Source organism: Aspergillus homomorphus, assembly GCF_003184865.1.
Source record: "Aspergillus homomorphus CBS 101889 unplaced genomic scaffold BO97scaffold_39, whole genome shotgun sequence".
NCBI classification, from domain to species: domain Eukaryota; kingdom Fungi; phylum Ascomycota; class Eurotiomycetes; order Eurotiales; family Aspergillaceae; genus Aspergillus; species Aspergillus homomorphus.
In genome coordinates, this window is record NW_020291925.1 from 65,899 (window position 1) to 90,857 (window position 24,959).

The 24,959-nt window shown below is 52.8% G+C and overlaps 7 protein-coding genes across 7 annotated transcripts; 3 read left to right on the plus strand and 4 right to left on the minus strand.

Moving 5' to 3' along the window:
• Window positions 1-606: 606 nt before the first annotated feature.
• On the plus strand, window positions 607-2,613 carry BO97DRAFT_374981 (putative serine/threonine protein kinase ENV7). The gene is made up of 3 exons (XM_025692964.1): window positions 607-1,109; window positions 1,194-1,809; window positions 1,860-2,613. The coding sequence occupies exons 1-3, from the start codon at window positions 990-992 to the stop codon at window positions 2,402-2,404; spliced, it is 1,281 nt and encodes a 426-aa protein (XP_025548409.1). The 5' UTR covers window positions 607-989; the 3' UTR covers window positions 2,405-2,613.
• Window positions 2,614-3,826: 1,213 nt separating this feature from the next.
• Window positions 3,827-6,090, plus strand: BO97DRAFT_374984 (putative MFS transporter; the record flags this gene model as incomplete). Its single annotated transcript, XM_025692965.1, has 9 exons — window positions 3,827-4,020; window positions 4,081-4,288; window positions 4,342-4,358; window positions 4,410-4,512; window positions 4,560-5,002; window positions 5,050-5,136; window positions 5,181-5,234; window positions 5,280-5,609; window positions 5,655-6,090. The coding sequence occupies 9 exons, from the start codon at window positions 3,827-3,829 to the stop codon at window positions 5,836-5,838; spliced, it is 1,620 nt and encodes a 539-aa protein (XP_025548410.1). The 3' UTR covers window positions 5,839-6,090.
• Window positions 6,091-6,548: 458 nt separating this feature from the next.
• On the minus strand, window positions 6,549-7,043 carry BO97DRAFT_427527 (uncharacterized protein; the record flags this gene model as incomplete). The annotated part of the gene is made up of 1 exon (XM_025697209.1): window positions 6,549-7,043. The coding sequence occupies one exon, from the start codon at window positions 7,041-7,043 to the stop codon at window positions 6,549-6,551; it is 495 nt and encodes a 164-aa protein (XP_025548411.1).
• A 1,460-nt stretch (window positions 7,044-8,503) lies between these two features.
• BO97DRAFT_458412 (uncharacterized protein) lies at window positions 8,504-10,021 on the minus strand (the record flags this gene model as incomplete). Its single annotated transcript, XM_025699228.1, has 1 exon — window positions 8,504-10,021. Exon 1 carries the CDS (start codon window positions 9,731-9,733, stop codon window positions 8,504-8,506), a length of 1,230 nt encoding a protein of 409 aa, XP_025548412.1. The 5' UTR covers window positions 9,734-10,021.
• A 153-nt stretch (window positions 10,022-10,174) lies between these two features.
• On the minus strand, window positions 10,175-20,017 carry BO97DRAFT_374989 (ATP-dependent RNA helicase BRR2). Its single transcript, XM_025692966.1, has 4 exons — window positions 13,633-20,017; window positions 13,140-13,581; window positions 12,554-12,636; window positions 10,175-12,462 (listed from the first exon to the last, which is right to left on the minus strand). Exons 1-4 carry the CDS (start codon window positions 19,740-19,742, stop codon window positions 10,311-10,313), a joined length of 8,787 nt encoding a protein of 2,928 aa, XP_025548413.1. The 5' UTR covers window positions 19,743-20,017; the 3' UTR covers window positions 10,175-10,310.
• A 242-nt stretch (window positions 20,018-20,259) lies between these two features.
• Window positions 20,260-23,466, plus strand: BO97DRAFT_396575 (mismatch repair ATPase MSH1; the record flags this gene model as incomplete). Its single annotated transcript, XM_025694090.1, has 3 exons — window positions 20,260-20,622; window positions 20,690-21,608; window positions 21,664-23,466. 3 exons carry the CDS (start codon window positions 20,263-20,265, stop codon window positions 23,385-23,387), a joined length of 3,003 nt encoding a protein of 1,000 aa, XP_025548414.1. The 3' UTR covers window positions 23,388-23,466.
• A 20-nt stretch (window positions 23,467-23,486) lies between these two features.
• Window positions 23,487-24,544, minus strand: BO97DRAFT_170772 (ureidoglycolate hydrolase). Its single transcript, XM_025690304.1, has one exon. The coding sequence runs from the start codon at window positions 24,366-24,368 to the stop codon at window positions 23,586-23,588; it is 783 nt and encodes a 260-aa protein (XP_025548415.1). The 5' UTR covers window positions 24,369-24,544; the 3' UTR covers window positions 23,487-23,585.
• Between the last annotated feature and the right edge of the window lie 415 nt (window positions 24,545-24,959).

The following is a 24,959-nucleotide window of genomic DNA, read 5'->3' on the forward strand; positions in this document are numbered from 1 at the left end:
GCAGCTAGTAGGAGGCTCGGAGGGATAGTTATTTGAACTATCCCTATCCTTCTTCTCTCTGTCTCTAAGCCTTTCAGGTAGGGTCTCCGGATCCTCCAGTTGGGCAGCGAAGGACAGGGGCGCAGGCAACAGGCGCAGAAGAACGACAAATCAGATTGAGAGACTGAGATATATGAATCTGGTCGACAAGATCGCAGCCAAAGACACGACAATGGGTAGATATGGGAACCGAGTGACGAACGTCGAATCGGGGATAAGCTCAGGAAGCTCTGCAGCTGGATTGAAGGCTGGTTGAAAGAAAGCCTTCAATCAGCCTTCAGCCTTTCGATTCGATCCGAACCCATCCCAAACCAGTAATAAACACACGAACCATGGACGATTTGCCCCACCGCCGTAGCGTCCCGTCACGTACTTACACCTTCGAAACATACAATAATAAATCATGGATAGTGACGCTCGCTGCCCGAAGAAGTCTAGTGGCTGGAGCAATGCACGTTCATGTTTCTGCCTGAGAAGTCAGGACTTTCATTCCTCATTCTGTGCTTCTCCTCATCGTTCCGCTCCACGCCTTAATTAGTTCTTACTATCCATTCGTCTTCCTTACCTACTGCTTCCTCCTCATATCCACCACCACCAGGTGACAAATATCTCCTTCTTTCCAGGTGGCTTACCAGCACCTTTTAATCAACCCTGCTACGCCCTTGGATTACCCTCATTCCCGCCTCCTCCACACTTTCCCTTGCAGTTCCGATCTGTGTCTTTCGCTCCCTTACCGTTCTGCTGTCCGCTTTTGCGCCGCCAACTCGTGGGTGGAGCCCAGCCCGTCAGAAGTGGACGATAGTACGTATCCTTTCTCGAACTAGCAACTCCGTAGTCGCCACGGGGTCACCACAGCCGTTCTATTCTTGTGATCCATCATTGCGCTATCAAGAGCTTCATTGCACCTCCCCTACTTCCGCCCTCAGATCGTAGCGCCGCTCCCTTTCGCCATGGCGCAATACTTCTTCGACCTTCTGTACAGTTTCACCGATTGTATGTGCTGTTTTCCAAGCACGCCGCAACTGAAGATCAATAATCGCAGCTTCAAGTTGCTCCGCCTGCTGGGTGAAGTATGTGGTCCGCATTTGACTACTATTTCAATGCTGTTGTCTCCAAGAAACCCTCCATGCTGATCGTTCGCCCCTTCTTTGCAGGGCGGTTTCTCCTATGTCTACCTCGTTCAGGACAAAGCGACCTCCGAGTTGTTTGCGCTTAAGAAGATTCGATGCCCATTCGGACAGGAGTCGGTCTCTCAGGCCCTGAAGGAGGTGGAAGCCTACAATCTGTTCACAGCACACAACAACATTATTCATTCCATTGACCACTGCGTCTCGACCGAACCCGGCTCCAAATTTCGCTCCGACGGCGGTGAGCCCGGCTCCAAGACCGTCTACATCCTTTTGCCCTACTACCAACGCGGAAACCTCCAAGATGCGATCAACGCCAATCTCGTCAATCACTCCCGCTTCCCGGAGAAAAGGCTGATGGTGTTGGTATTGGGGGTAGCACAGGCATTGCGCGCCATGCACCAGTACCGTGTCAAGAGCGGATCGGGGCCGACCCGTAAAGCCAAGGCTGTCAGGAGGGAAGGCGCCGAGGAAGACGCAGACACTGCTCTTCGCAAGGCGAAATCTAAGCGACGAGCAAGCCAGAACGCGGATGACGATGATGAGGAAAATGAGCCATTGATGGACGATGAAGTAACCAGGAGCCAGGAAGGAGTGCAGGATGGAGACCTCCGTCCGTACGCTCACAGAGACATCAAGCCTGGTATGGTGGTCGGAAACTCAACGAGAACGTCTTTGGGCTAACTTGAGCAGGGAACATTATGATCGCTGACGATGGTCGCACGCCCATTTTGATGGACCTTGGGTCGCTAGCACCCAGTCCAATCGCAATCACTTCGCGCTCACTCGCCCTGGCGGTTCAGGACACTGCAGCAGAGCACAGCACGATGCCATACCGGGCGCCCGAGTTGTTCGACGTTAAGACGGGATCCATCATCGATACTAAAGTGGATATCTGGTCCCTTGGATGCACATTGTACGCCTGTCTGGTGGGCAAGAGTCCTTTTGAAGCTCGCAGCGAAGAGACTGGTGGTAGTTTGAGTATGTGCGTACTAGGTGGAGACTGGCGCTTCCCCGACGAGAAATCCAGTGCGACCAAAGGCAAAGGCAAAGCCGCTGACACCAATAATAACCGTGACAACGCCATGGCGATCAGCGAGCCTGTGAAAGAAGTTGTTCGCAAGTGTCTACAAGTTGAGCCTGCCGATCGACCAGACATCGATGAGCTGATTCAGATCATTCAAGATGTCATTAGGGATCTCCCAGATGATGATGAGATCGCTGGAGGCTTGAGCTGAGCCACATTTTGACTCTATCAATTTCTATTGTCGCCTTAGCATGTTCCCTGCAAGTGCTTTCTCATACTTCTACATTAATGTCGATTCCCGTCAGCTGTGCTGCATGTTGGATTGTCTGGTGTATTATACAAATGATTTGATGTTGGACATAATCTCTGCTGAGCCGATTAGTAAAATATTCGTGCCAGCATTTTGGTGCTGACAACTGGAAGGTTAGTAGTGAATCATCGAGATCTACGGCCTCCAGGGCGAGGATCACTGAGCATGATACGTAGAAGCGTCTATTTAGACGGGGTTATTTGGACGTACCGGACGTACAGAACCTGTTATCAAAAGAGGTGTGGAGAGTGCTGCATGGCCATCTTTCCGAAGCAAAACCCCTCTGATATCGATTCTCCATCCTTATCTAGTGGGGATGACTGACGTAGAGACAAGTTCCAGACTATGGGAAGGAGTCCGATGATGATAGAAGCTCGTATTTGCACTTCGCCCGAGTCGCAGATAAACCCGTGATGAGAACCTCGGCGGGAGAGCTTTCTCTTCTCTTCCTCCACTCTCTCCCCATTCACGATGTCGATCGACTGCTCAATAGTGTGACTGGTATCGCTTACAATATCGCCATGCGGGATCCAAAAGTGCAGGGGTGATACATCTTTATCTGAGTCTTGGATATCTACACTGGTTGACAGCCGTCGAGCTGCATACAACAACAAGTGACAACAGCCTGGAATGGGATAGTCAAGATCGTCCACTCTGATTCAAGGATCATCCTTCCGCTGCGACAGCATCAGCCTAGGTCTACCGGCAAGATGGACATCTTAGCCGACGGTCAAAATCCCCGCTTCGTTTGGACAGCCGCAACTGGTGGGTTATCGCGATGGCCCGCCTCGAAGCCGCGCGGGGAAGACATCCCTTGTTATCGCTCTTCTTCCTTGATAACCAAGTGGATCCATCAGGACATGATTATCAGAGCGTTACCCCAGTTCATAGGGTCCCGATGACTCTCGTCCGTGCCGTGCAATGCTTGCTTAGGCTCGGCGTTCTCAGCGTGAGGAATGCTTCCCGGGGTTGGCTTATCTACAAAGCTATGATAACAGGGCCGGGTGTCTGATCACCTGTGGACACTGGACAGCATGCCTGATAGCAGACGGAATGGTTCCATGGTGCCACAGAGAGAGCGGGGGTTCTCGAACGCGGTAAATGATACCTACTGCCAGGCCTCTGCGAAGGTTGACATGTACGCTGCACGCTGATTCGGTCACCGTCGGAAGGTTCTTCGAGAATAGCCAGCCTTTAATAACCCCGGCTGCCCGCAGGGAGGAAGCAGCCATCATTTTAACCAAGAGCAGAGCCTGTCTTTTCTCTTCTTCCTCTGAACCTTGACAAAGGCCTGTCGGTTCATGCGAATTGTTGACCGACACCATGGCCCCTAATGTGGATAGAGATGCCATCCCAGGCACAGTGACACTGGTGGATCTACAACATGTTCTCGCGGCCCGCCACCTGGACAAGGGTGACAGCGACATCGTCCTCATTCCAGAGCCTTCGGATGATCCCGATGACCCATTGAACTGGGCGCCTCGACGGAAACTGCTTTCCACCATCTGCGTCAGCGTGTAAGTGGTCGATGTAAGAGCTCACCTGCTCGGTGGTTCGGCACTGACATTGCGTCATAGGTATACACTGTTCGCGGGAATAGCATGCTCGGTTGTATATTCGGTCCTCACCGAATTATCGGACGCGACGGGAGTTTCTGTTTCCACCCTGAACGAGGGCACCGGTTATATGTTTCTGTTCGCAGGCTGGGGACTTCTTTTCTGGCAGCCATTGGCATTGCAATATGGCAAACGCTTGACATATATTCTATCCCTAGTGGGGATTTTGGTAAGGCTGTCAAAGTAATTATGGAAGACGAAAAGTTCACTAATGATTGCTAGGGAACTTCGATGTGGGGGTAAGCTCCTCGGGCCCACCTGTTATAGTAAATCGACTAACCATAGATCAGCCCTTACATCCATACCAACGGCCAGTGGATCGCAAGAAGTATCATATCGGGCTTCTTTACTGCCCCGATTGAAGCCCTGCCGGAAGTCACTGTCACAGATGTGGTAAGTAGACTGGATCAAAATCTTCGACCAAGCTCATCATTAGCCAGTACTTCACCCATGAACGAGGAACCTATATGGCCCTATATGCGTTCTTTCTCGCCGGAAGTAATTATTTCGCACCGGTGATCTGTGGCTTTATCGCGGAATACCAAGGCTGGCAATGGGTGTTCTACTGGCCCAGTATCTTCTGTGGCTGTGCGATTGTGTTTCTTTTTTTCTTCATGGAAGAGACCAACTACGTGCGCGAGCATAGAACTCTGCCCGATTCACAAACGCCGTCTTCCACAAGGACATCGGAACAGAACGAGAAAGAAAAGGCTCCTTCTGGTGTGGTTCAGCACCCCGATACGGAGTATAGCGTCATGTACAAGAAGAAGAGCTACATCAGGAAACTGTCTCTGTTGGGGCCGAGACTGCCCAGGAATAATATGTTCCGACGGCTATGGCACACAATATACTATCTGAGCTGGCCCGTGATCTTCTACGCTGGGTAAGTTCGATGGTATTCCAGGATTTGAGTGTCACTAACATCTATAGGTTCTCTTACGGCTCGTACCTGATTTGGTTTAATGTGCTCAATGGTACTGCGTCTATCATCCTTGGTGGTGCTCCGTACAACTTCAGGTATGTGCTCCCTAGACAGCCATATCGGATGCTGACCTTCGCAGTTCCTCAATGGTTGGTCTGAGCTATCTGGCTTGTATCCTCGGTGTAGTCTTCGCGTGAGTACCCTTCGACATGTCTCGCTTCTCAACTAACCCACTCAGCTTTCTCTTGACGGGCCGGTTCAGCGACTGGCTTACTGTCAGATTGGCTCGACGCAACAACGGTATCATGGAAGCCGAACAACGGTTGTGGCCATTTGCAATCTGCCTGATCGTCGTGCCCGGATCGCTTTTGCTCTGGGGCGTGGGCGCAGCTCACCAAGTCCATTGGTTCGGGCTGATCGTAGCAATGTGTCTCCTTGCCATGGCGAACACGTGTGGTATCACCTTGAGTGTGAACTACCTAGTTGACAGCTACCGCGAACTGAGCGGCGACGCGATGGCTACAGTGATTCTAGTCCGGAATACCATGTCGTTCGCCATAGGATACGGGTACGTGCTCGTCCTTTGTCCGTGCATCTTGACTAACCGTCGTAGGATCACACCCTGGGTCGACAACCTAGGCTACCAGAACTGTTTTATCTCGGCCGCCTTCGTCGGCCTGGCCTGCGCAGCCGTCTTCCTCGGGATGATCAAATGGGGCAAGACGTTCCGCGAACGCAGCCGGGAGAAGTATTGGAGGATCGTGGTAGAGAACCAGGAGAAGGGAATGGGCCATTAGAATTGACAGGATGATCACGACATATACATATGTACGTACTTAACTTTCCAGGACGGTCGACGATGGCCTGCTATTTCCGTTTTATTGCTCATCCTTTGCCCCTTTTTGCTCATTGGGTAGATTTGAGCACGCTCTGAGCAGCTACGGCGGATGATTGTGCCTGATTCACTGCAATACGGAATTCAAGCTGGGGTGGCCTAAGGTTCAGAGGTGATGGCCACGTTTTTGGGTTGCAATACGCCCGACAAGGGGTTTGACAGGCCTCTGTGGGAAGCCGTGGTAGCTGTCCCTTTGTGGAGGATCCAGATGGATACCTCATTGAAATAATTCCATATTGAGCTATGTTCTGGGTCTCTCGCAATAGTATCGTATAACAGCATTCTGTACAGAATGTAGGAACTCGTTACCTTACGAAATGAGTGTATACCTTGACGTGACGGGTGGACGTCGTCACGTCTATGGCAATGGCGCTTGGCCATCACTAGACTTTCATATTCCCATGGCGAATAGTCTCGTCCTCGCCAACTACCTATCGGTTCACAGTCTGTTCAAGGTCACAAGGGCTCTGATTCTATGCGACACTAAATTCTAAGTCTCTAGGCCCTTGCCTAAGGACGCACACCGCGGATCTCTGCTCTGCCTGCTCCATAGAGCGAAAGACATCAGCGACGCGATAAAAAGACTCCTTCGATACCCACGGAGGCATATTCTTAGATCTTGGATCCTTTCCAGGGAAAAGTCTTTACCAGCGAGAAAGACACCATGTCGAGGTTCCTGGCCCCTTTCCCTGCGGCCAGGCAAGGGAACGAAAACAGGTATATCAAGGCCGCATCAACCCGTGCCTTGTTAAGAAGCTCAAGCTGCGTCCCGATATAAGCGGCCTGCTCTTTCTCGCTCCGCGTCGGGACGATATCGTTCTCGAAGGTGCCCGTGCCGTCCGGATTCGTGCCTCTCAAGAGTACGAACCCGCCGTCTCCACGCTCAGCTGCCCCCTCGTAGGCGCAGCAGCCAACCTCCAAAACCGCGAGAGGCTTTCTTCCAATCCTGTACCGGTCAAGACAGGAGACGTACTTCTCCGCCGTCTCTCCTCGACGATTATAGTCTATGCCCACAATATCAAAAATATCCCAGTCCACGACCTCCCAGGAGCCGGCCGAATAAGTGATTTGTCCTCCGACCCGCAGTGTTAATTTGATTTCCACCATATAGTCCCTTCATTGTCTGCACCGGGGAAAAGTGTCCGCAGCCTGGACGTTTATTTCACGAGCGTTGCTAATGTGCCTGACCCTGGGGTTGCATAGCAATTACTCCATGGTACCGGAACAAGAAAACGTAGTGCAGTGAAAGATGTATCTTTTCTGGGCTGTGTACGCCCTGGAGAAAGCTGTGACTTGACAGCTTGGCACGCTATCGCCTATTAAAAGACCAGGATATCACCATCCCACGACTTACTTTGGACCGCAAGATGACCTCCCTAGTATATAACTGGCTGCCTGACTGGATCGATATTGCTAGTCTCTACGGCCGCTTGTACGATAGTCTGTATAGCCCGACGACGCTGAAAAAACCGGTCTCCGTTCGTGTGTCTCGTACCAGTATATTAGCTTCTGAGCTGGAGCAGATGATAGCGGTGAGAGCCGGATACTATTAAGTATCTAAATGACTTTCGTAGTACTCCCTACAGAAGCAAGGATACGGAATCTATCCGTGGATACTCTGACTAAACACCCTTCTCAGAATTGGCCAGACCTGTTGAGTAGTTATATACTGAATCTGAACTTTTTACGGTTCCTGATATACGCTAATAAAGCTATGGAATACTCTACTTTGACCTCTATATACTAAGGAATGCCAACAGAGAGCCCTTCGGGTATAATACTGTGTACGTAATATATTACTACTGCCCGAATAGCTCCTGAAGAAACCGAAGCCAGTATTGCTATACTTTGCGATACAGTAAAATGACCGACGGGTCTTTATAAATAGGTTAATAAGACTCTTCTCCTAGCGCTATTTGTCCCTCTTATAATCCTGGTTTGTAATATTATTGCTACTGCTGATATAGCGGACCTGGGCCGTTTGAGGGGGGGTAGTTGACGGTCTACAATCTCTGGCATAATCACCGTGATATGTCAGCTCTAATAGGCAGCTGCGTATCGTTAAGCCATTATTTGATGTTGCATCTCGTTATGTTGAAGCAGAGATAAGCCGGGAATCAACGGATGTGATAGGCAGTCTATTCCATAACCCCCACACCGATGTGTACGTTGTCGATGACACTTGGTGAGGGAATGAATTCTCTCCTGTCTCGTCTCTACCATTGTCAAATATGTCACCCACTTCGATTGGCTCCAAGCTCCAGCAGTTACTTTATTTGATGAGACTTAGCATTACGTCCAGCTCAAGGCAGCCACAGCTGGCGGTGGCAATATGCTTCTGCTGGTCCAACAGCAGATGAAGAAGCAAATGAGCAGATGGGGGCAGCAGATAGAGCCTCCCCTTTTTACGCACAACCAGTAATTGTCTCAACACCTGGTACTACATAAATTCCGACCCTGAAATGGATAGAGTATTGGGTAGGCATGATTATATACGACCATAAACCTCTGACAACAATGATAATCATCAAGCACTGACAACAGCAACAGCAACTGATTCGATGTATTCAAAACCCACCGCCCATCTTCCAGCGCATGGCAAAGTCCGACTCCAATCTAGCGCGCAACATAGCATCAAACCACTCGCGTTCCATCCTAGCGAGCATCTGCTCTTCGGTCTCCTCCTCAAGGGGTATATTGGAGGTAGAAGTAGTGGTAGTACCCTGCTGCTCTCTATCCCTCCCCCCACCGCTCCCAGCATCCTTAGGCCTCTCCAAACCCTCAGAATCACCCGCACCCCCAACCCCAGAATCCAACTTCTCCAACCACCCCCTAACCCTCCTCTTCCTCTCCGCCATCTCCCCCCAATCCCCAACCAGCTCATCGCCATCATCATCCGAAACCGCAACCCCAGCCCCCTCCCCCCCCTTTTTTCCCCAAGGAAAAGAGAAAGAAGAAAAAGAAGAGATAGAGATGGGACTCTCACACCCCCTTAACCCAATAAACCTTCCAAACCTCCGCCTCTTCGTCTCAAGATCCACATTCCCACGCCCACTACTGCGATCCGTCCCCACCCACGGCGGCACGGTAATGGGGTAGAAGCCCGTGGCCGCGACGGGTGGATACACCTGGTGGAAGTGGCGGGCCAGGGCGTCGAGCTGCGCGTGCGTGAGGCAGTGGAAGGCGAGGAGTGTGCGCGGGAACGCCGGGTGCTCGTGGCCTGTGGTGCTGCTGACTAGCGGGTAGAGCTTTGTGCGGAGGTGCGTGGTTATTGCTTCCAGTGTTGGGGTAGTTCTGTTGTTCTTCTTCTTGGTGGGTTTGGCGGTGGCGGTGGGGTTGGAGTTGGGATTGGGGCGTTTGTTTGGGCGGGATTCTGTTGATGTTGCTGTGCAGAATGAGGTTGAGGGTAAAGGTACGGGGGTTGGGTTGGCGGGGTGGAAGGTGAAGAAGGTTTGGAAGGATGGTGGTGGGAAGGCTGGGGATAGGAGTTGTGTTGATGATGGTATTGGTTCTTTTGTTGTTGCTTGTGTGGTTGGTGCTTGTGTTGCTTGATGGGGGTGTTGTTGGGATTGGGTCTGCACTGTTGACGCTGGAAGCAGGCGTCGGTAGCGGCGCGGGGGGGCGGTGATCGATGTGGCTGTTGGACTGGTAGGACTAATAGACATAGGCGAGAACTGGTCGCTGTCTTCCAGGTCGTCCGAGTCAGTTGTATAGGTGGGTGAGGTAGTCGTCGGGGGTGAAGCTGGGACGATGACAATCCGTGGCGTGAACGGCGGCATGTTTTGTCGGGGCGACATTTCGAATGTCGGCGCGATGTCTTGTCTTAGACTTCTTGATATCTTCAAGAGTAGATACTACTGGTATAGGCTTGGCTTCAGGATCAATTCTCACATGTAAAACTGGCGCGAACAAGAGGAGGATATCATGATCGAAGAAGAACAGCTCCAAGATATTCCATGTAGAGAGGACAGCGCTGGGGTTATACAATCTGCCTCCTTTGTTGAGCACATCTTCCTGTCAAGCATGGTTCTATTAAAACTCGAAACCGAAACAACATGTCGATATGCTTCAGACAATCAGCACCTCACTACCTTTATCCTCTCTATTGTTCAGTCACAGCACCGTTCTTTTGTTGGCCTCCTGAACAAAACTACTGGCTATATTAAGTGTTCCGGTCTCATAGTGAACAAGGCATGCCAATCCCTTTATGCATCGAGACCATTATCTGACCTACAGGGGCCTGCCTCGGCTTAATGCCCATACCAAAGTGGGTTCATTGTTCTTTGTGGAAGAGGCAGACAATGGAATGGACCACAACACAATTATTTCCTGAGATATCATGTGACTAGAACCAGTACCCTATCCTCAACTGAATCACAGAGAAACAGTTTCCAATCGCTTCTCCATCGATGGAGCCTTTGTCGCGCTGAACTCAGCGTACTTGCTCGACGCCGTTGGCAGCCCGGTGTATTTGTTGATCCAGTTCAACACGGTATAATGCCACATGAGCGAGTTCTCCGGGTTCAGCACCCAGTGGTTCTCATCCGGGAAGGTCAGGAACGCGCTTTCTACTCCCTGCAACTGCAACACATTGAACGCAGCAAGTCCCTCAGCGATGGTCAGCCGGTAATCGAGCTCGTTGTGGATGATCAAGTGCGGCGTCTGCCAGTTAGCGGTATGACGAGATGGATCCCACCGCTCCCAATTCTCGGGCACCTTCCACAAAGGACCCTTGAGATCCCGCAATGGGAAGTAAAGCTCTTCACTGGCAAGCATGGAGGTCATGCTGAAAACTCCATCGTGCGTCACCAGTGCCTTGAATCGTCGACCTAGAGGATGGCCCTGAATCCAATTGACCATGTAGCCACCGTACGAGGCGCCCAGAGCCACCGCTCGGGATGTATCCACATAGTCCAGGCTTTCTGCGATATAGTCAAAGCCCTTCTCGAGGTCGACGTAGGGTAGCGAGCCCCAGGCATTACGAATCTCGTCCGTGAATTTCTGCCCGTAGCTGGTGCTACCGCGAGGATTGGGTGTGACGACAACATATCCCTGTTCAGCAAAGATAGCAGGGTTCCAGCGAGTGCTCCATTGCTCGCACCATGCACTTTGGGGGCCTCCATGGATCAAATAAGCCAGCGGATATTTCTCCCCGGGTTTGAAGTTGGACGGCTTCACCACCCAGGCATGCACAGGGGTGTCATTTGCGCCACGATACCAGATCTCATCCACCTGGGTAGGGCTGAGCCCGAACGAAGCGCCATCGCGTCCGATCGAGGATATGACACGGACTTCATTCGGCGATTCAGGATCGATGATAGACCACTTACTGTTATCCACGAGACTGCTACTAGCGATGAGCAGTTTCCTAGAATCGGCGGCCGCGCGATACACTTCCGTCACGAAGCCCGCATGTGTGAGCTTCTTCAACACGTCAGGACTCGCGTGGCGAACATTGTCCAATGGCAGCTGATAGAGTACTCCTCGTCCGGTCTCCTCAACTTGAATAATAAGCGACTTATCATCATGCGTAAAGGTCAATCCCGACGGACTCAGAGGCCATGCACCTTCTCCGTCAGCAGTTGCAAAGACCTCAATCATCTCCCCGCTCCAAGGATTAGGCACATAAAGGATTCGTCTCTTATCAGACTCGTAGCCGTCCTCACGCATCGTGAGAAGAGCAATCGAACTGCCATCCGAAGTGAGAATCGGGGAGGACATGGCTCCTTCCAAGCCCTTAACAGCGCACACTTTAGTTTCCATTGCAGTCACACTGGTCCAGGAGAACATCGGGCAGTAATAGCAGGAGCAAGACGTGTGGGTGGCGGGATTCAGGTTCGGATCTTTGGCGACAAACACAATGGCAGATGGACTGATGTCAAAGTCACCAGTACCGCCAAATGGAGGAATAGGCGACTCCACACCCGTCAAGCCACAGACTTGAATCAAGTTGGTAAGCCCTGACACAGTGTACTTACCCGCCTGTCGAGTGGGCGGAGAGAGGGGTGCCTGTAGAAGCAAGCCATACCAGATGGCGTTCTTCTGCGGTTCAACATACGCGTCCCAGTGTCTCACGAAGAGCGAAGTATAAAGGCGGCCGGTAGTGGTGGGCTTCTTTGCGTCATGGGGGTTGTACAGGGTGCCGTCCGTGTTGGCCTTGCCGGTAACAGCAAAGCCAATCTTTCCCGGTTCGACGACCGTGACCTTCAGGTCTGAAACCGGGCCGGGGACCGTTCCTGCGGTGTATGTCTTGTCTGCTTGGTGTGCATCGCCGATAATGAAGCTGGTATTGCCGTTCGCCTTGGCCTTCAACCAAACCAGCTGGTTGCTGTCGCCCAGCCACTGAGGACAACTGGCACCGACATCATTGGTGATGAGAGCCGATCTGCCGCTCTCGATGTCCAATACTCGGATTTCGTTGGTCTTAGAGTGGGATTCGAACGAATAGGTGGTCTGGGTGTACACCGCAAGGGTGCCTGAGGCATTCGGCACGGGGCCAGAACGCCGCGGAGCTCCAAGGAGAACTCTAGCCCAGGTCAGTATAAGGTTTCAAAGCATTTAGTCTTGACAGACAAAGGCCAGATAAGTTCCCGGATTGGCACAGAGTGTTGACTTACTCTGGAGTGAACTTCATGGATCGAATGGTCATGACACCGCGACCGGCAATGGTCAGATACAGATAGATAAGATAGCTAGCTAGCTAGAATACGGTTAATCTAGCTTGTCCAAGGACTGCACACTTGATACGCACCGAATTCGATTCCCCTGAAGTACAGAAGAGCAAGAGCTGATAAGAAGAAAATGTAAGGAAGTGGAAGAAAGGAAGAAAGAGGAACAGAGAGGGCGTGTGGGGGGAGGCTGAGGACCGTGAGGGGAAGGAAGAGCGGAGGTGGCGTCAGGGCGGCTGGGCACAACCGCCCGGTATGCCAAATAGGGATAGCTCTACTCCGTACAGTACAGGTAATGCGGTGTGGTATGTACCTCAAGTGGTAGCAGTGTGATGGGTCTAAATTATCCATCAGAATGGAATTCCCCATTAGAACATATAGTTACACACAATCATACAAATCAATTCCAAGATCAACCATCACATGTCCATGCAGACAGACAGATCGTCTACTCCTCTTCCTCCTCCTCGCTCTCATCCTCATCCATACCCTCCGCTGCCGTGACCGTGAAGGTAGGGGCTTGATCCACGCCCACATAGCTGTCACTCATCAAGTATAAGGTCAACTCATGCTCTCCAGGCGTAGGGACAATGTACTCCAAGCGCAGATCCAGCTTCCGGCCAATGGTGACCCGCTTGATAGCGAGCAAGTTCTTTGTCTTCTCGTCTCCCACAACCAGCCACCAATTCTCCATCTTCTTACCCGGGTAGAAGGGAGCGTGGACTGTCGTATCAGGCTCTTCATCCTCCTCAACTTCGCGCTCGATCTTAATCTTGAGATAGGCCGGCTCGCCCGAGGTGACGTTTTCAGGGTCCTCAACCTCAAAGTCAAGGTCCAGGTTAGGATACTTCTCGTTCGTGAAAGCGGCGGCTTGGGCCAGCTGCTTGTTATCCAGACCAAGACGCTTGACCAATGTCGCGTAGTCCTTGTTCTCGGATGGGTCCATGGCTTCCATGAACTCAAAGATGTCATTGATGCTGCAAGCAGAATTAGCATTGATCAATCTGGGGCTCACAACGGATACATACTTATACTCATTGGCCACCTTGATGGCCTCAGGGCCAAAGTGAGGAATCTGCTTCAGTGGACTATCGCGGTCCCACATGGCCTGGACAACCATCTGCGACATTTCCATCGCATTCATCGCGTTCAAATGACCCTCCGAAGAGAGAACATCCACACATGCGCTGAGGAGGTTGAGCACCTTACTGACAATGACTTCCTGATCTTTGGCAAGATCAATAGGCAACTGCATGCGCGAGAAGTGAGCTTGCAAGAGAACGAAAGCCTTGAAGTGGGGCGAGTCGTAGGCGGTTTCGGCCATCTTGACCGGGGCACGATCGTACACGCGACGAAGAATGTGATCTTCGTGACGACGCATCTGAATGGATTCAAACTCTGTCGCTGACGTGATGATTTCCAGAATGCCCTTGAGCTTGGTACGGGCAGACAGGGAAAGAAGGAAGGTCTGCATGGTAATGAAGGAAATGTTGTAGTATGAAGCAATCATGGCAGCGTTCAAGGGAGCGACACTGTCGTCTTCCTCATCCAGATCCACGATCTTAGCATCAGACAATTCCTTCAAGGTGTTCTCCAGCAACTCGGACAAAAAGGTACTGAGACCTTCGTGACTGACATCGGTGAGACCGTAGAAACTCGGGTTGGCGAGAAGACGGCGGTAGAAGTAAGTGTGTGTCATCCAATCAATGGCGTCCTGAGTGGAGGTAATCGTTCTCGTGCTAATCTCGGTGACAAATGCATCATGCAGATAAGCCTGCAAGTGACTCTCAACAGGCAACGCCTCGTTCAAGAACTTCTTGTAGTATTCGCGCTTGACGGCAGGAACCATGAGCACACCACGACCAATGCTGTCCTCGCCCGGGCGAGAGGCCTTGCCGAACATCTGGAGGATCTCGCTGATAGGGTAGTCAATGTAGCGGTGCTCACGACCCTCAAAGAATTGAGTTCCCATGACGATCACCAGATGCGCAGTGAGGTCGAGCTCCCAGCAGACATCGCGAGAAGCAAGAAGAACCTGGATAGCACCAATGGAAAAGAGGTGAGACACGATGCGCTTGTCGGTAGGACTCAATGCCTCATGGTAATACCCGATGCCGTGGGTAAGTGACTCAGCCAGTGTCTGCTCTTGAATGCGACCGAGAAGAGGAGCCAACTCGTTCACATCGGCGTGGAGGAATCGATCCTCATTATCATCTGTGGCACAAGCAGCCAGGAGATCCATGGCAGTAGCACGGGTCTGCTTGCGGCTAGGCACGAAGACAATGGCGGGCTTGTCAGCAGATAACTGCAGGATGGAGTGGTAAGCTGGTCTTGCCATTGCGAGCATGAGCGAGGGGAAATGAGGAATGGTGAAGGATTGGATGTGAAGCTCCAGAGGCACCGGTCGGGCGTGAGGACTGAAGTTGTAAATCGTGTGCTTATTGGCGCCAATCCACTCGCCAATGTCACGAGCGTTCGCCAGAGGCACACTCAAGCCAACAATACGCATGCCATTCTCGGTTTCAAGGGCCATAGAATGCATGCGTGAAACCACCACCTCATACACGTATCCACCATAACCTCCAAGCATGTGTAGCTCATCAGCGATGAAGAGTTGCACCGTGCGCACGTTCTTGCGCTTCCGCCATTGCCGAGACAAGACATCCCACTGACCAGGTGTGGCGAGAACGAGGTCCGCCCGTTCCAGAAGTCGGAGATCAGCCGTGGTCTCGCCCGTCAGCTTAACGATGGTTTTGCCACCAACAAGCTGGCTAAATCTCTTCTCCCAGTCCGCCAGCCGTTGGTCAACGAGCTCCTGGAATGGAGCAAGGTAGACAGCACGGCCGCTGTCTTGCTGAGACAAATGACGCAACAACGCAAGCTCCGCACAAACGGTCTTTCCGCTGCCGGTAGGAGCACCAACAAAGACACTGTCATCGGTGTCGAAGAGCGACTTGAAAGTTTGCGTCTGAATCTTATTGAAGTACTGCCAGTCAGGATACAGCTGTTGGAAGTCTTCGCGCTTCAGCGCCTTGACTGGAGCTCGTTGCATATCCAAGAGAGGAGTGTGAGGCGGAAAGCGTTCAGGAAGGATGAGTTTCTGGAACGAAACTGCGATCTTGGTTTCCGAGTGCATCCAGCGGTCCGACACGAGCGAAATGAAGTAGTTAGGGGGCATAGGCTCCGAGATCGGAACAGTGAAATCAACGAGATGCTCGTTCATCTCAGACTGCGCATGATCTTTACGGAGAAGGAACTGGTCATGAAACAAGATCTCCTCGCCATCGCAATCCTCCACCAAGATCCAGAAGTCTTGGGCAGATCCATGCAATGTCTCGTCCCACACGAAGTTGGGAGTGATAGTCAACTCAACTCTGAGCATGGAGCGAGTGACGGGTTGGACCTGGGCCTGAACCTCCAAGCGAGGGAACTTTGAGACAAGGTCACAAACAACGCGTCCAGCCTTAGGCATACCCAAAAGTTCGCCCATGCGTGGCGGGTCAAGATCGAAGTAGCTGGCCCAGGGAACGTCGATTCTCTCTGCCTTCTGCAAGATATCCCTGGGGCAAGACGGGAATTGACGGAGTGGTGTCATTGTTGGCCACATGCGCCGTTCGGCCATCTTGCACAGGTTGAGGGCAGTCTTCGCAACAGACGACCATCCCTTCTTCAAGGAAATCTCGAAGATAGCACGCAGAATACGACCGGCAGACTGAGTGACATAAACCATATCTGCCATCAGAGCAAGTCCCTCAAGTTTGAGGCGAGAGATGTAAGCTTGTAGCAGAACATTGATCTTGGAGTGAGGCTCATCAATTCCTTCTTTGACAGGAACAGGCACGCGGCCAAGCAGTTTAGCCAGTTCCAGCTTCTCATCTTGGCGGACTGGGATGTACTTGAATTCATCGCTAAGAGCAAAGATTCGGAACAATTCGATTGTGGTAATGTTCGGTTGCAGGTGCTGAGAATAGGTCAACATGGAGTTGTGGCCGATATAGTAGTGGGAAGCGATGCGCCCAAGTTCCGTAGATTGCAGACGCCCTATCTTCTTGTCGTACTTTACGAGTCCTGCTCTTTCGAGGATGACAGCCGCAGAGTGGACGAGATCAACCCGCTTCTGCTCCAGAGCATCGTCGTTCTCATAGTCCGCACCGACACTGTACAGACCAGGCGAGCGAAGCATGCGGACGAACAAGTAGGTGTAACCCAGCCAGTCAACGCCCTCATCACGGGTACGGATGTTTCCGAGAACAATCTCAGCGTTCATATTGTCCGCGAGCTTGCTCACAAGCTGGCTCTCAATTGGCAACTGCTGGTTCATGAGGGAGAGGTAATATTGAATCTCAGTTTGCGATGTGATGATGATACCCTCACCGAAAGTATCATATTGAGGTCGTCCAGCACGACCCAGCATTTGCAGGACATCCTGAGGGCTGAGCTCGACCCAGCTACCCTTCTCAGGCGAGTAGATCTGAGTACCCTTAATGATGACCGTATGGGCAGGCAAGTTGACACCCCACGCAAGAGTTGCCGTACATACAAGCACTTGAATGCTGCCGTCGGCGAAAAGCGCCTGGACCGAGTCTCGATCAGCAAGACTGAGACCAGCATGGTGGATACCGAATCCGTAAGGCAGCAAATCCTTCAGGGAGGCATCGTCAACCGACTCAGCTTCTTCAGCCAAAATAGCTCTGCTTGCAGCGTCACTGCGCAGAATCTGGCCAATGGTTTCCATCTCAAGAGCTTTATCTCTGATGTACTTGGCAGTCTTGGCGGTCTCCTTTCGAGAGTGTACGAAGATCAGCATCTGATTCCTCTTTTGACCGACTTGTTCGAGAACTTTGTTGTAGCAAATATCGTTCATGGTCTTCAGCTGCTTGATGGCCTTCTTATCTGTGACACCAATGAACTCTTGTTTGAGGGGACAGGGTCTGTAAGAGCCATCGAAATGGAAGAGACCCTTTAGAGGATCAACACGCAAGAAGCTGGCAACATCCCGATAATTGGGGAGTGTAGCACTGAGACCAACTATCCTGACCGGATCGCCAGTCTGCTCGACCTTTCGGATGGTTCTGCTAACAATACTCTCGATGACAGGGCCACGCTCGTCGTGGAGAAGGTGGATCTCATCGATAACGATCAGACGAACGAGTCGGGTATAGCTCGTTTCCGAGGCCTTTCTGGTGATAACATCGTATTTCTCAGGAGTCGTCACGATGATCTGGGTCTCAGCGATTTGCTGCTTCGTAAGTTGGCGATCACCACTCAATTCCGCCACCTTGATACCGTAAGGCTCCAGGCGCTTACCAAGGTTGCCGACCTGTTCCTGTACCAAAGCTTTCAAGGGAGAGATGTAAATGATCTTGAAGTCATCCAGCATGATTTCTCCCGTCTGCGGGTTACGGTTCTTGCCAATCTCGCGCAGGATGGTGAGCATGGCAACGTTGGTTTTTCCTGAACCGGTTGGGGCACAGACAAGCACGTTGCCATCATCGTGGAAAGCAGTCGGAAAACACTTGGACTGAATTCGGTTGAGTTCCTTTGAGCTTCCGAAGCCGATGCGTGCCCACTCGGGCAGCTCGGTGGTAGGAAGGTTCTTTTCGCCCGGTTCTTTCTTGGCCTGCGGGGGAGGCACATGAATTTCTTCATATCCCTTGAACGTCCGTTTCGTAGAGCCTTGGGGCAGTCTAACGTTAGGGTTCGTCATCAGGTGGTTACCTTGGTGGAACACAAGATTCTCCAGGTTGATCAATCTCTTCGGTTGCAGACCACGTACCAGCCCTCCCTCCTCTTGCTTTACTTCGGGCTGCTGAGGAGCGCTGGGAACATCGACATCCATCAAGTCTAGCTTGATCTTTTTCGAGGGGCGACCTGCACCTTCATCGCGAGCTGTCTTGCCCTGGATCTCATCCAAGATCGCGCGGTGTCCGGCTTCAACCATTTCGCTCTCGACCAGATGGCGAGCGTCCGCATCTTCAGCAACTCGTCGCCAACGGGTGACCCAGACAATCTTATCACGGTTGGTGACCATCAGGGCGACGAGTTCAGGGTGCTCGTAATCGAATAAATCCATCAGATCGTTTTCCACATCGCGAAGGGGCCGCGCCTCGCCGTCCTCTCCTTTACCTCCGAGGAGTTCGAGTGCTTGGGTTGCCTTCTCATGTTGTACGTGAGCGTCCGGATATGCGTTACCGATTTGGCGTTGGAGCCAGTAGGCATCGATTTCTCGAGCAAGAACGGTGGTCTTCTTATCACGTCGTCCCTCCCCACGGTCTAGACCTCCATCGATGACCATTTCCTCAGCCTCTTGTAAACCTTCAAGATCTGCCTTCTCAGTCGTTGCGTCGTCAAGCCCTGGTGCATCCTGTTGATCTGCTTCGTCGTCTTCTGAAAGTTCATCATCGTCGCGAACTTCGTCGAGGGTACCGATGCGTTCATCGTCCTCATCCTCTTCATCGAACACGACCGCGACACCCTGACGTTCGTCCAGTTCACCCTCTGCTTCACCAGCCATACCGTCGCCCATCTCTTCATCATCATCCTGAGCATCGTAGTCGGTAATTTTCTTGCCCAGGTTGACCAGCTCGTTGAACTCCTTGGGGTTCATCGCACTGCCCAACAAATCATCAATCTCCTTCTTCTTATCGAAATCCTTCATATCCTCGTCCTTCAACAATTCCAACACTGCATCGGCGGCACTCCGGACAACCTCGTGGGGGACGTCGCCCAGGTGGCTGGCGGTCATTGTGAGGATGAGGTCATAGGTAGCTCGAGTGGCAGGCGTGCGAGGACGGTACTTCAGGCCCTCGACGAGGGCATCGGCAGCGGACAGGATTCCCTGGCCGCGTACCTGTGCCGGTTGACCCCGCTGGGTCTTTCTCTGTTCGCGAGCGAGCACATCCTCGCCTTCGCGGATGGAGCCTCTCTCGATATCCGTCAGACCGGCCTTCTTCTTGGTCTTGGGCGCATCATCACGCGCCATCCTCGATCCCATTTCTCGGATGCTGATGCGGCCAGCGAGGGACTCCGGGTCACCGGTGGGTTCATCGTTGACACGGGAGATAAAACGACGGTCCGCCTGGAGAACCAGGTTGGACATCGCCGAGTATTTGTACTGGGAGATATTTTGGTCGGCCATGTTGATGGACTATGATGAATAAACGAGTTGAAAAGAAGAGAAAGGATGTTAGAACGATCGTGAGGCGACTGCAGGTGAGTCGTCGTCTCGAGCTCGGTGGAGCTCAGATTCAGCTGGCGGCGCGTGCGTAACACCTGCGACCGGCTCTGATAATTCGGGGGGCGTGATTCTGTATAATAGTGTAAGGTCCTTCAATTAGGTTTCACAAACCTGGACCATCCTCCGACAACAAACAAGCACACTCGTCGGCGGCAAGGTTGCGAGTTGCTGAGGAGGGGATTCTTGCGGAGGTGAAGGGAGTTGGCGTTGCGAAGTTCGGCAAGGTCTCGTCCCAGCAGATTTGAGTGGCGAAGCGGGAAGGTTTGGCGACCTGCGACAAGGTGTTGATTGGCAGCCTGAGGCAGCAATCATCCGCCCTGGTTTCTGCCGCCGCTTCGATATCCGATTCGTTGAAGCTTTACGCGTAGGTCAATTCTGCTCTTCACGCGAAGAAGAAGTTGACGCGAACGGAGTTGAGACGATGCGCTTTCATGGAGCACAGATCTCCTTTCTGATCTCCTCGCAGCTCCGTTCCAGTGTTGGTCGGACTGCTTTTCCTCCGCACCACTGCCATATACACCGCACCATCTGCCATCATGCGCGGAGGCCGATACTATGCATTCCCAGGGTGACACCCACCTCAAAGGTCCCGCACAGAAATGCTAAATCCAAGTCCGTTGTGAAGTTGAAGGATCTACCTCAGGGGGCGTTGAAATTGGAACCCTACGATGATGGCGCCAACGATGGCCCTCAATACCCTGTCGTTGTGCAGGGGCATCGGAACAACATGCAGAAGTTTAGGAACTGTGTGATCTTGACACGGGTTGGCGGATTCTACGAGGTACGAAGTAGATACTTGGCCAGAACTTTAGAATCTCTTCGCGCATATCTTGCTGATGCTGGTTTAGCTGTATTTTGAACAAGCCGAAGAGCTAGCTCCATTGTTAAATATCAAACTGGCCATCAAGAAGACCAGCGCTGGGCCCGTCTACATGGCCGGCTTCCCCTTCTTCCAACTAGATCGTTTTCTCAAAATCCTTGTTCAGGACTTGAACAAGTACGTGGCGATCAGCGAAGAGTTCGCCAACGATGCCGAGGGCAAGCTTCGCACGGGGGGCCTCCTCTTCGATCGGAAGGTCGCCAGGATCATCACACCTGGGACCTTGATCGATGAGAAATTTATGGACACTTCCGAGAACAACTTCCTATTGGCAATCTATATAGATGTCTCCTCCGTGAAAGAGCAGGTAGAACAGGATGACGATTCAACGAAGCAACATGTTCTGCCCTTCGCATCTCAGAATGTAGGCTTGTCCTGGCTAGACCTCTCCACAGGCGACTTCTTCACTCAAGTGACTACGGCGCAGATGCTGCCGTCGGCGATCGCCCGAATTGGCGCTCGCGAGATCCTGGTGGACCAAGCCCTGGGGGACGGCGTCAGACAGGAGCTAGAGCTGTTGACCGGACACGACCAACGGCTAATGACGTTCTTCCAATTTCCCTCGAAGATCGAACCCATGTCCAAATGGGGTTCTGTACTGGAAGCTCCGGTATCCGCCAAATCTGCAGGATCCTTTACCCATGAAGAAGTGGCTGCTGGCTATAGCCTTCTCGAATATATCCGAGTGCAGCTACAGGGCCTAAATATGAAGCTTCAGCCGCCGCGTCGTCGGGATCTGGACGAATCGATGAGTATCGATCGCAACAGTTTGAGGGGCTTGGAGATACTGGAAACGGCTCGAGATGGCTTCGGTAAGGGCAGTCTGCTCCATGCGGTGCGCAGGACATCAACTAAAAGCGGCGCCCGTCTGCTCCGCGATCGCCTAAGTATGGTCTCAACTGATTGTGCTCCGCTTTTGTTGGTATGCTAACTCTCATGTAGCCTCGCCTTCAACATCTCTGTCTGTGATCAACGAGCGTTTGGATCTTGTGTGTATCTTCATTGAAGATTCAGCATTGCACGCCAATGTCATCGAGTATCTAAAGCGCAGTTATGATGCACAGAGACTGGTTCAGAAATTCACTCTCGGAAGGGGAGACGCAGATGATCTGATATGTCTATCCCGTTCGATCGAAGCTTCGAAGGAGATCAGGCGGGTGCTGATGAGCAAGAGACGGAAATGTAAAGATACCCCGGCAGCGCAAAGCCTCAAGCACTTAATCGATCGACTGTATATGAATGGGCCCACTATCCTGGCTGAGAAGATCTTGGCTGCAATTGATGAAGAGGGTCTGCTACAGAAACAACGCATCGAGGACGACACGGCCGCTGAAGCAGCAATGCTGGCACAGGAAGTGACGTTGAGTGAAGGCCTACCGGGTGAAATGGCTACACTGCCGAAGAAAGTGAGGACAAAGAGCGGCGAACGGGGTGGGAGCGGGACAACAGATGAGGCTTCGGCCGCCGATACCTGGATCATGCGGCGCGACGCCAGCCTTGCTCTCCACGACCTCCATCAGGCATTAGACCGATTGCACAATGAGAAAGCCAACCTCACCCAGCGCCTTCGCGACGCTGTGGGTTCGACAGCCCTCTCTCTCAAATGGAGTCCGGGTCTGGGTCACATATGCCATGTCAAAGCTGCGAGGATATCTCAGCAGTCTTTGGAAGACCTAGGAGTGACACGAAATGTCTCGATGACGAAGTCCACCCGGTCATTCTACCTGCCAGCGTGGACCGAGCTGGGCGGGCAGATGGACCAAATCAAGCTTCAGATCCGACAGGAAGAACAGGCGATTTTCGAAGACTTGCGCCGTGAGGTCATCCTGAATCTGGTCAAGATCCGACGCAATGCGGCCGTCATGGACGAATTGGATGTGGCATGCTCATTCGCGACCCTGGCCCAGGAACAGCGGCTGGTCCGTCCGATCCTGGTCGACGGCGCGTGCCACAAGATCGTGGGAGGTCGCCATCCCACGGTCAAGCTGGGGCTGGAAGAGCAGGGCCGGCGGTTCGTCAGCAACGACTGCTTCCTCGGCGACCCGGACCGCATCTGGCTGGTGACCGGGCCCAACATGGCAGGCAAAAGCACTTTTCTCCGCCAGAACGCTCTGATCACAATCCTCGCGCAAGTGGGATCCTTCGTCCCGGCAGACTATGCGGAGATGGGCATTGTCGACAAGATCTTCAGCCGAATCGGCGCGGCCGACGACTTGTTCCGAGACCAGTCAACGTTCATGGTGGAGATGCTGGAGACGGCGGCAATCTTGAAGCAGGCGACGCCGCGGTCCTTTGTGATCATGGACGAGGTGGGTCGAGGCACGACCCCGGAGGACGGCACCGCAGTGAGCTTTGCGTGCCTGCACCATCTGCACTATCACAATCGCTGCCGGACGCTCTTCGCAACACACTTCCACACGCTTGCAGACATGACCCAGGACTTTGAGTCGCTAGGCCGGTATTGCACCGACGTCAAGGAGACGGCCAACGGCGGGTTTTCGTTCGTGCACCGGCTGCGCAAGGGCGTGAACCGCGACTCGCACGCATTGAAGGTCGCCCAGCTCGCTGGACTGCCCTCAGAGACCATCGAATTAGCCCGACGTGTGCGTCAACAACAGCGTAATACGAGCTCAGATGAATCCAGCCAGACGATGGCCCCTGCGTGATGCACATCATCAAAGCAGCCACTCATCTCACCAAAGCCATGCTGCGAAGCGCGCGCATTGGCATAATATGTACACTAACTAGCATCCACCCATCCACAACCCCACCACCCCCAGATTATTTCGGTTCAATAGCTATGTACAATACTTTTTCCCACATATTCCATCATAACCGCAACCCACCCCCGCGTAAATCTTCCTCTAAAGCCTCGCCTTCACGCCCTTACTCTCCCCATCCCCGCACCCATCGACCCGCCGATCCACCTCAACCGCAAGACCCTCCCCAAACACAACCTCCTGACAATCCTCAGAGTCAACCCCATTGACAAACTGCACGACCAAAAAGTCCACGCGCCTATCCCCGACGACGACCATAGGCGCATGCCACGTGCCCGGGCCGTACGTAACAGCCTGGCCGCCGCGGGCAACAAACGCTTTCACGCGACTCAAATCCGGCGGGTCCGCGACGAAGACGACCTCCCCTGCGGCGGTGGTGGCTCGCGCCGTCGAGCCCTTTAGCGAGGGCGCCACAATCACCAGATAGTAGGGTTCCGGAACGTTCTGCGCGCCGGTAGTCTGTTGGCTTGACAGATCGAGCGGGGAGAAGGTCTGGGTGGTGAAGGGGTGGCGCTCGAGGATGCGGACGTCGAAGACGGCTCTGTGGCTGCTGCGGGGGGAGGCGCGCAGGGTGCGCGGGAAGCAGGAGAACATGGTCATGCGGGCGGCGGAGGCGCGGCCGCTGGGACAGGCTGCGTAGTTGTCATCGAGGGGGGAGATCGGACTGAACTTCAGGGCGGAGTTCTGGTTCGCGAGGACGGGGATCGGGTGCAGCGCTTGGAGGGTTGAGGGTGGTGGGGGCGTCGTGGTGGTGCGGGGGAGTTGTGAGGTGATTGCTGTGCCGAAGGGGGAGAAGGCCGCTGGGGTGAGGGGTTCTGGGGTGAGGGTGAGGTGCGGAGTGGGGGATGAGAGAGTTGGTGGAGGCATTATGATAGTGATTGAGAATACTGATGATGATATTCGTGGTGGTGGTGGAATGGGAAAGAGAGATCGTGTATAAGTAGTATGGCGGAGTAGCTGATATCGGCAGTCGCCGTTCTTATCAGCAGTGGGGTCGCCGTCGGAATAGGCCGATAGCAGAGATCGTTTGCGGTCAATTGACAGACCTGGTGAAGTGATTTGAATCTCAAATATCTATAATACTAATCCCATTGATATAGCACGAGGCTGTAGTGCTGTTTTCTCATCGTAGCTTATCTCGACATGAGGGTATAGCTCAGTCCTGGCATCACCACAGCAATTGCATCCTGCCATCCGAGTAGATCCGCTCAATTCCCGGCGCATGTTTGAGCTGATCCAGGGGTTCCCTGGGCCCGGAAATTGCAGTGGAGAGCAAATATCCACAATGTCTGGCCAGGAACTCAAAAATTGGATGGATTGATAGGAAATGGCTTGAGTGCAGGTTTGCTGCAGCCAAACACGGGTGAAAACTCCGACTCAGCCACAGGAAGTTCCCCGCCGAAGTGTGGCAGGGTGGCAGTGCCCCTCATTCCAACTCAGCCTTATGCTTACCAGGCG

Bases quoted from the DNA above. Each gene is read 5' to 3' on its own strand.
- BO97DRAFT_374989 (XM_025692966.1), bottom strand. From the start codon at position 19,742: ATGGCCGACCAAAATATCTCCCAGTACAAATACTCGGCGATGTCCAAC. The intron at 12,637-13,139 runs GTGGGCGTGGAT...ACCGTATTCTAG, and splicing joins ACTTGATGAGTGACAGCTAT to CTAGCTAGCTATCTTATCTA. The intron at 12,463-12,553 runs GTAAGTCAACAC...GACCTGGGCTAG, and splicing joins TCCATGAAGTTCACTCCAGA to AGTTCTCCTTGGAGCTCCGC.
- BO97DRAFT_374981 (XM_025692964.1), top strand. From the start codon at position 990: ATGGCGCAATACTTCTTCGACCTTCTGTACAGTTTCACCGATTGTATG. The intron at 1,110-1,193 runs GTATGTGGTCCG...CCTTCTTTGCAG, and splicing joins TGCTCCGCCTGCTGGGTGAA to GGCGGTTTCTCCTATGTCTA. The intron at 1,810-1,859 runs GTATGGTGGTCG...TAACTTGAGCAG, and splicing joins TCACAGAGACATCAAGCCTG to GGAACATTATGATCGCTGAC.
- BO97DRAFT_170772 (XM_025690304.1), bottom strand. From the start codon at position 24,368: ATGCCTCCACCAACTCTCTCATCCCCCACTCCGCACCTCACCCTCACC.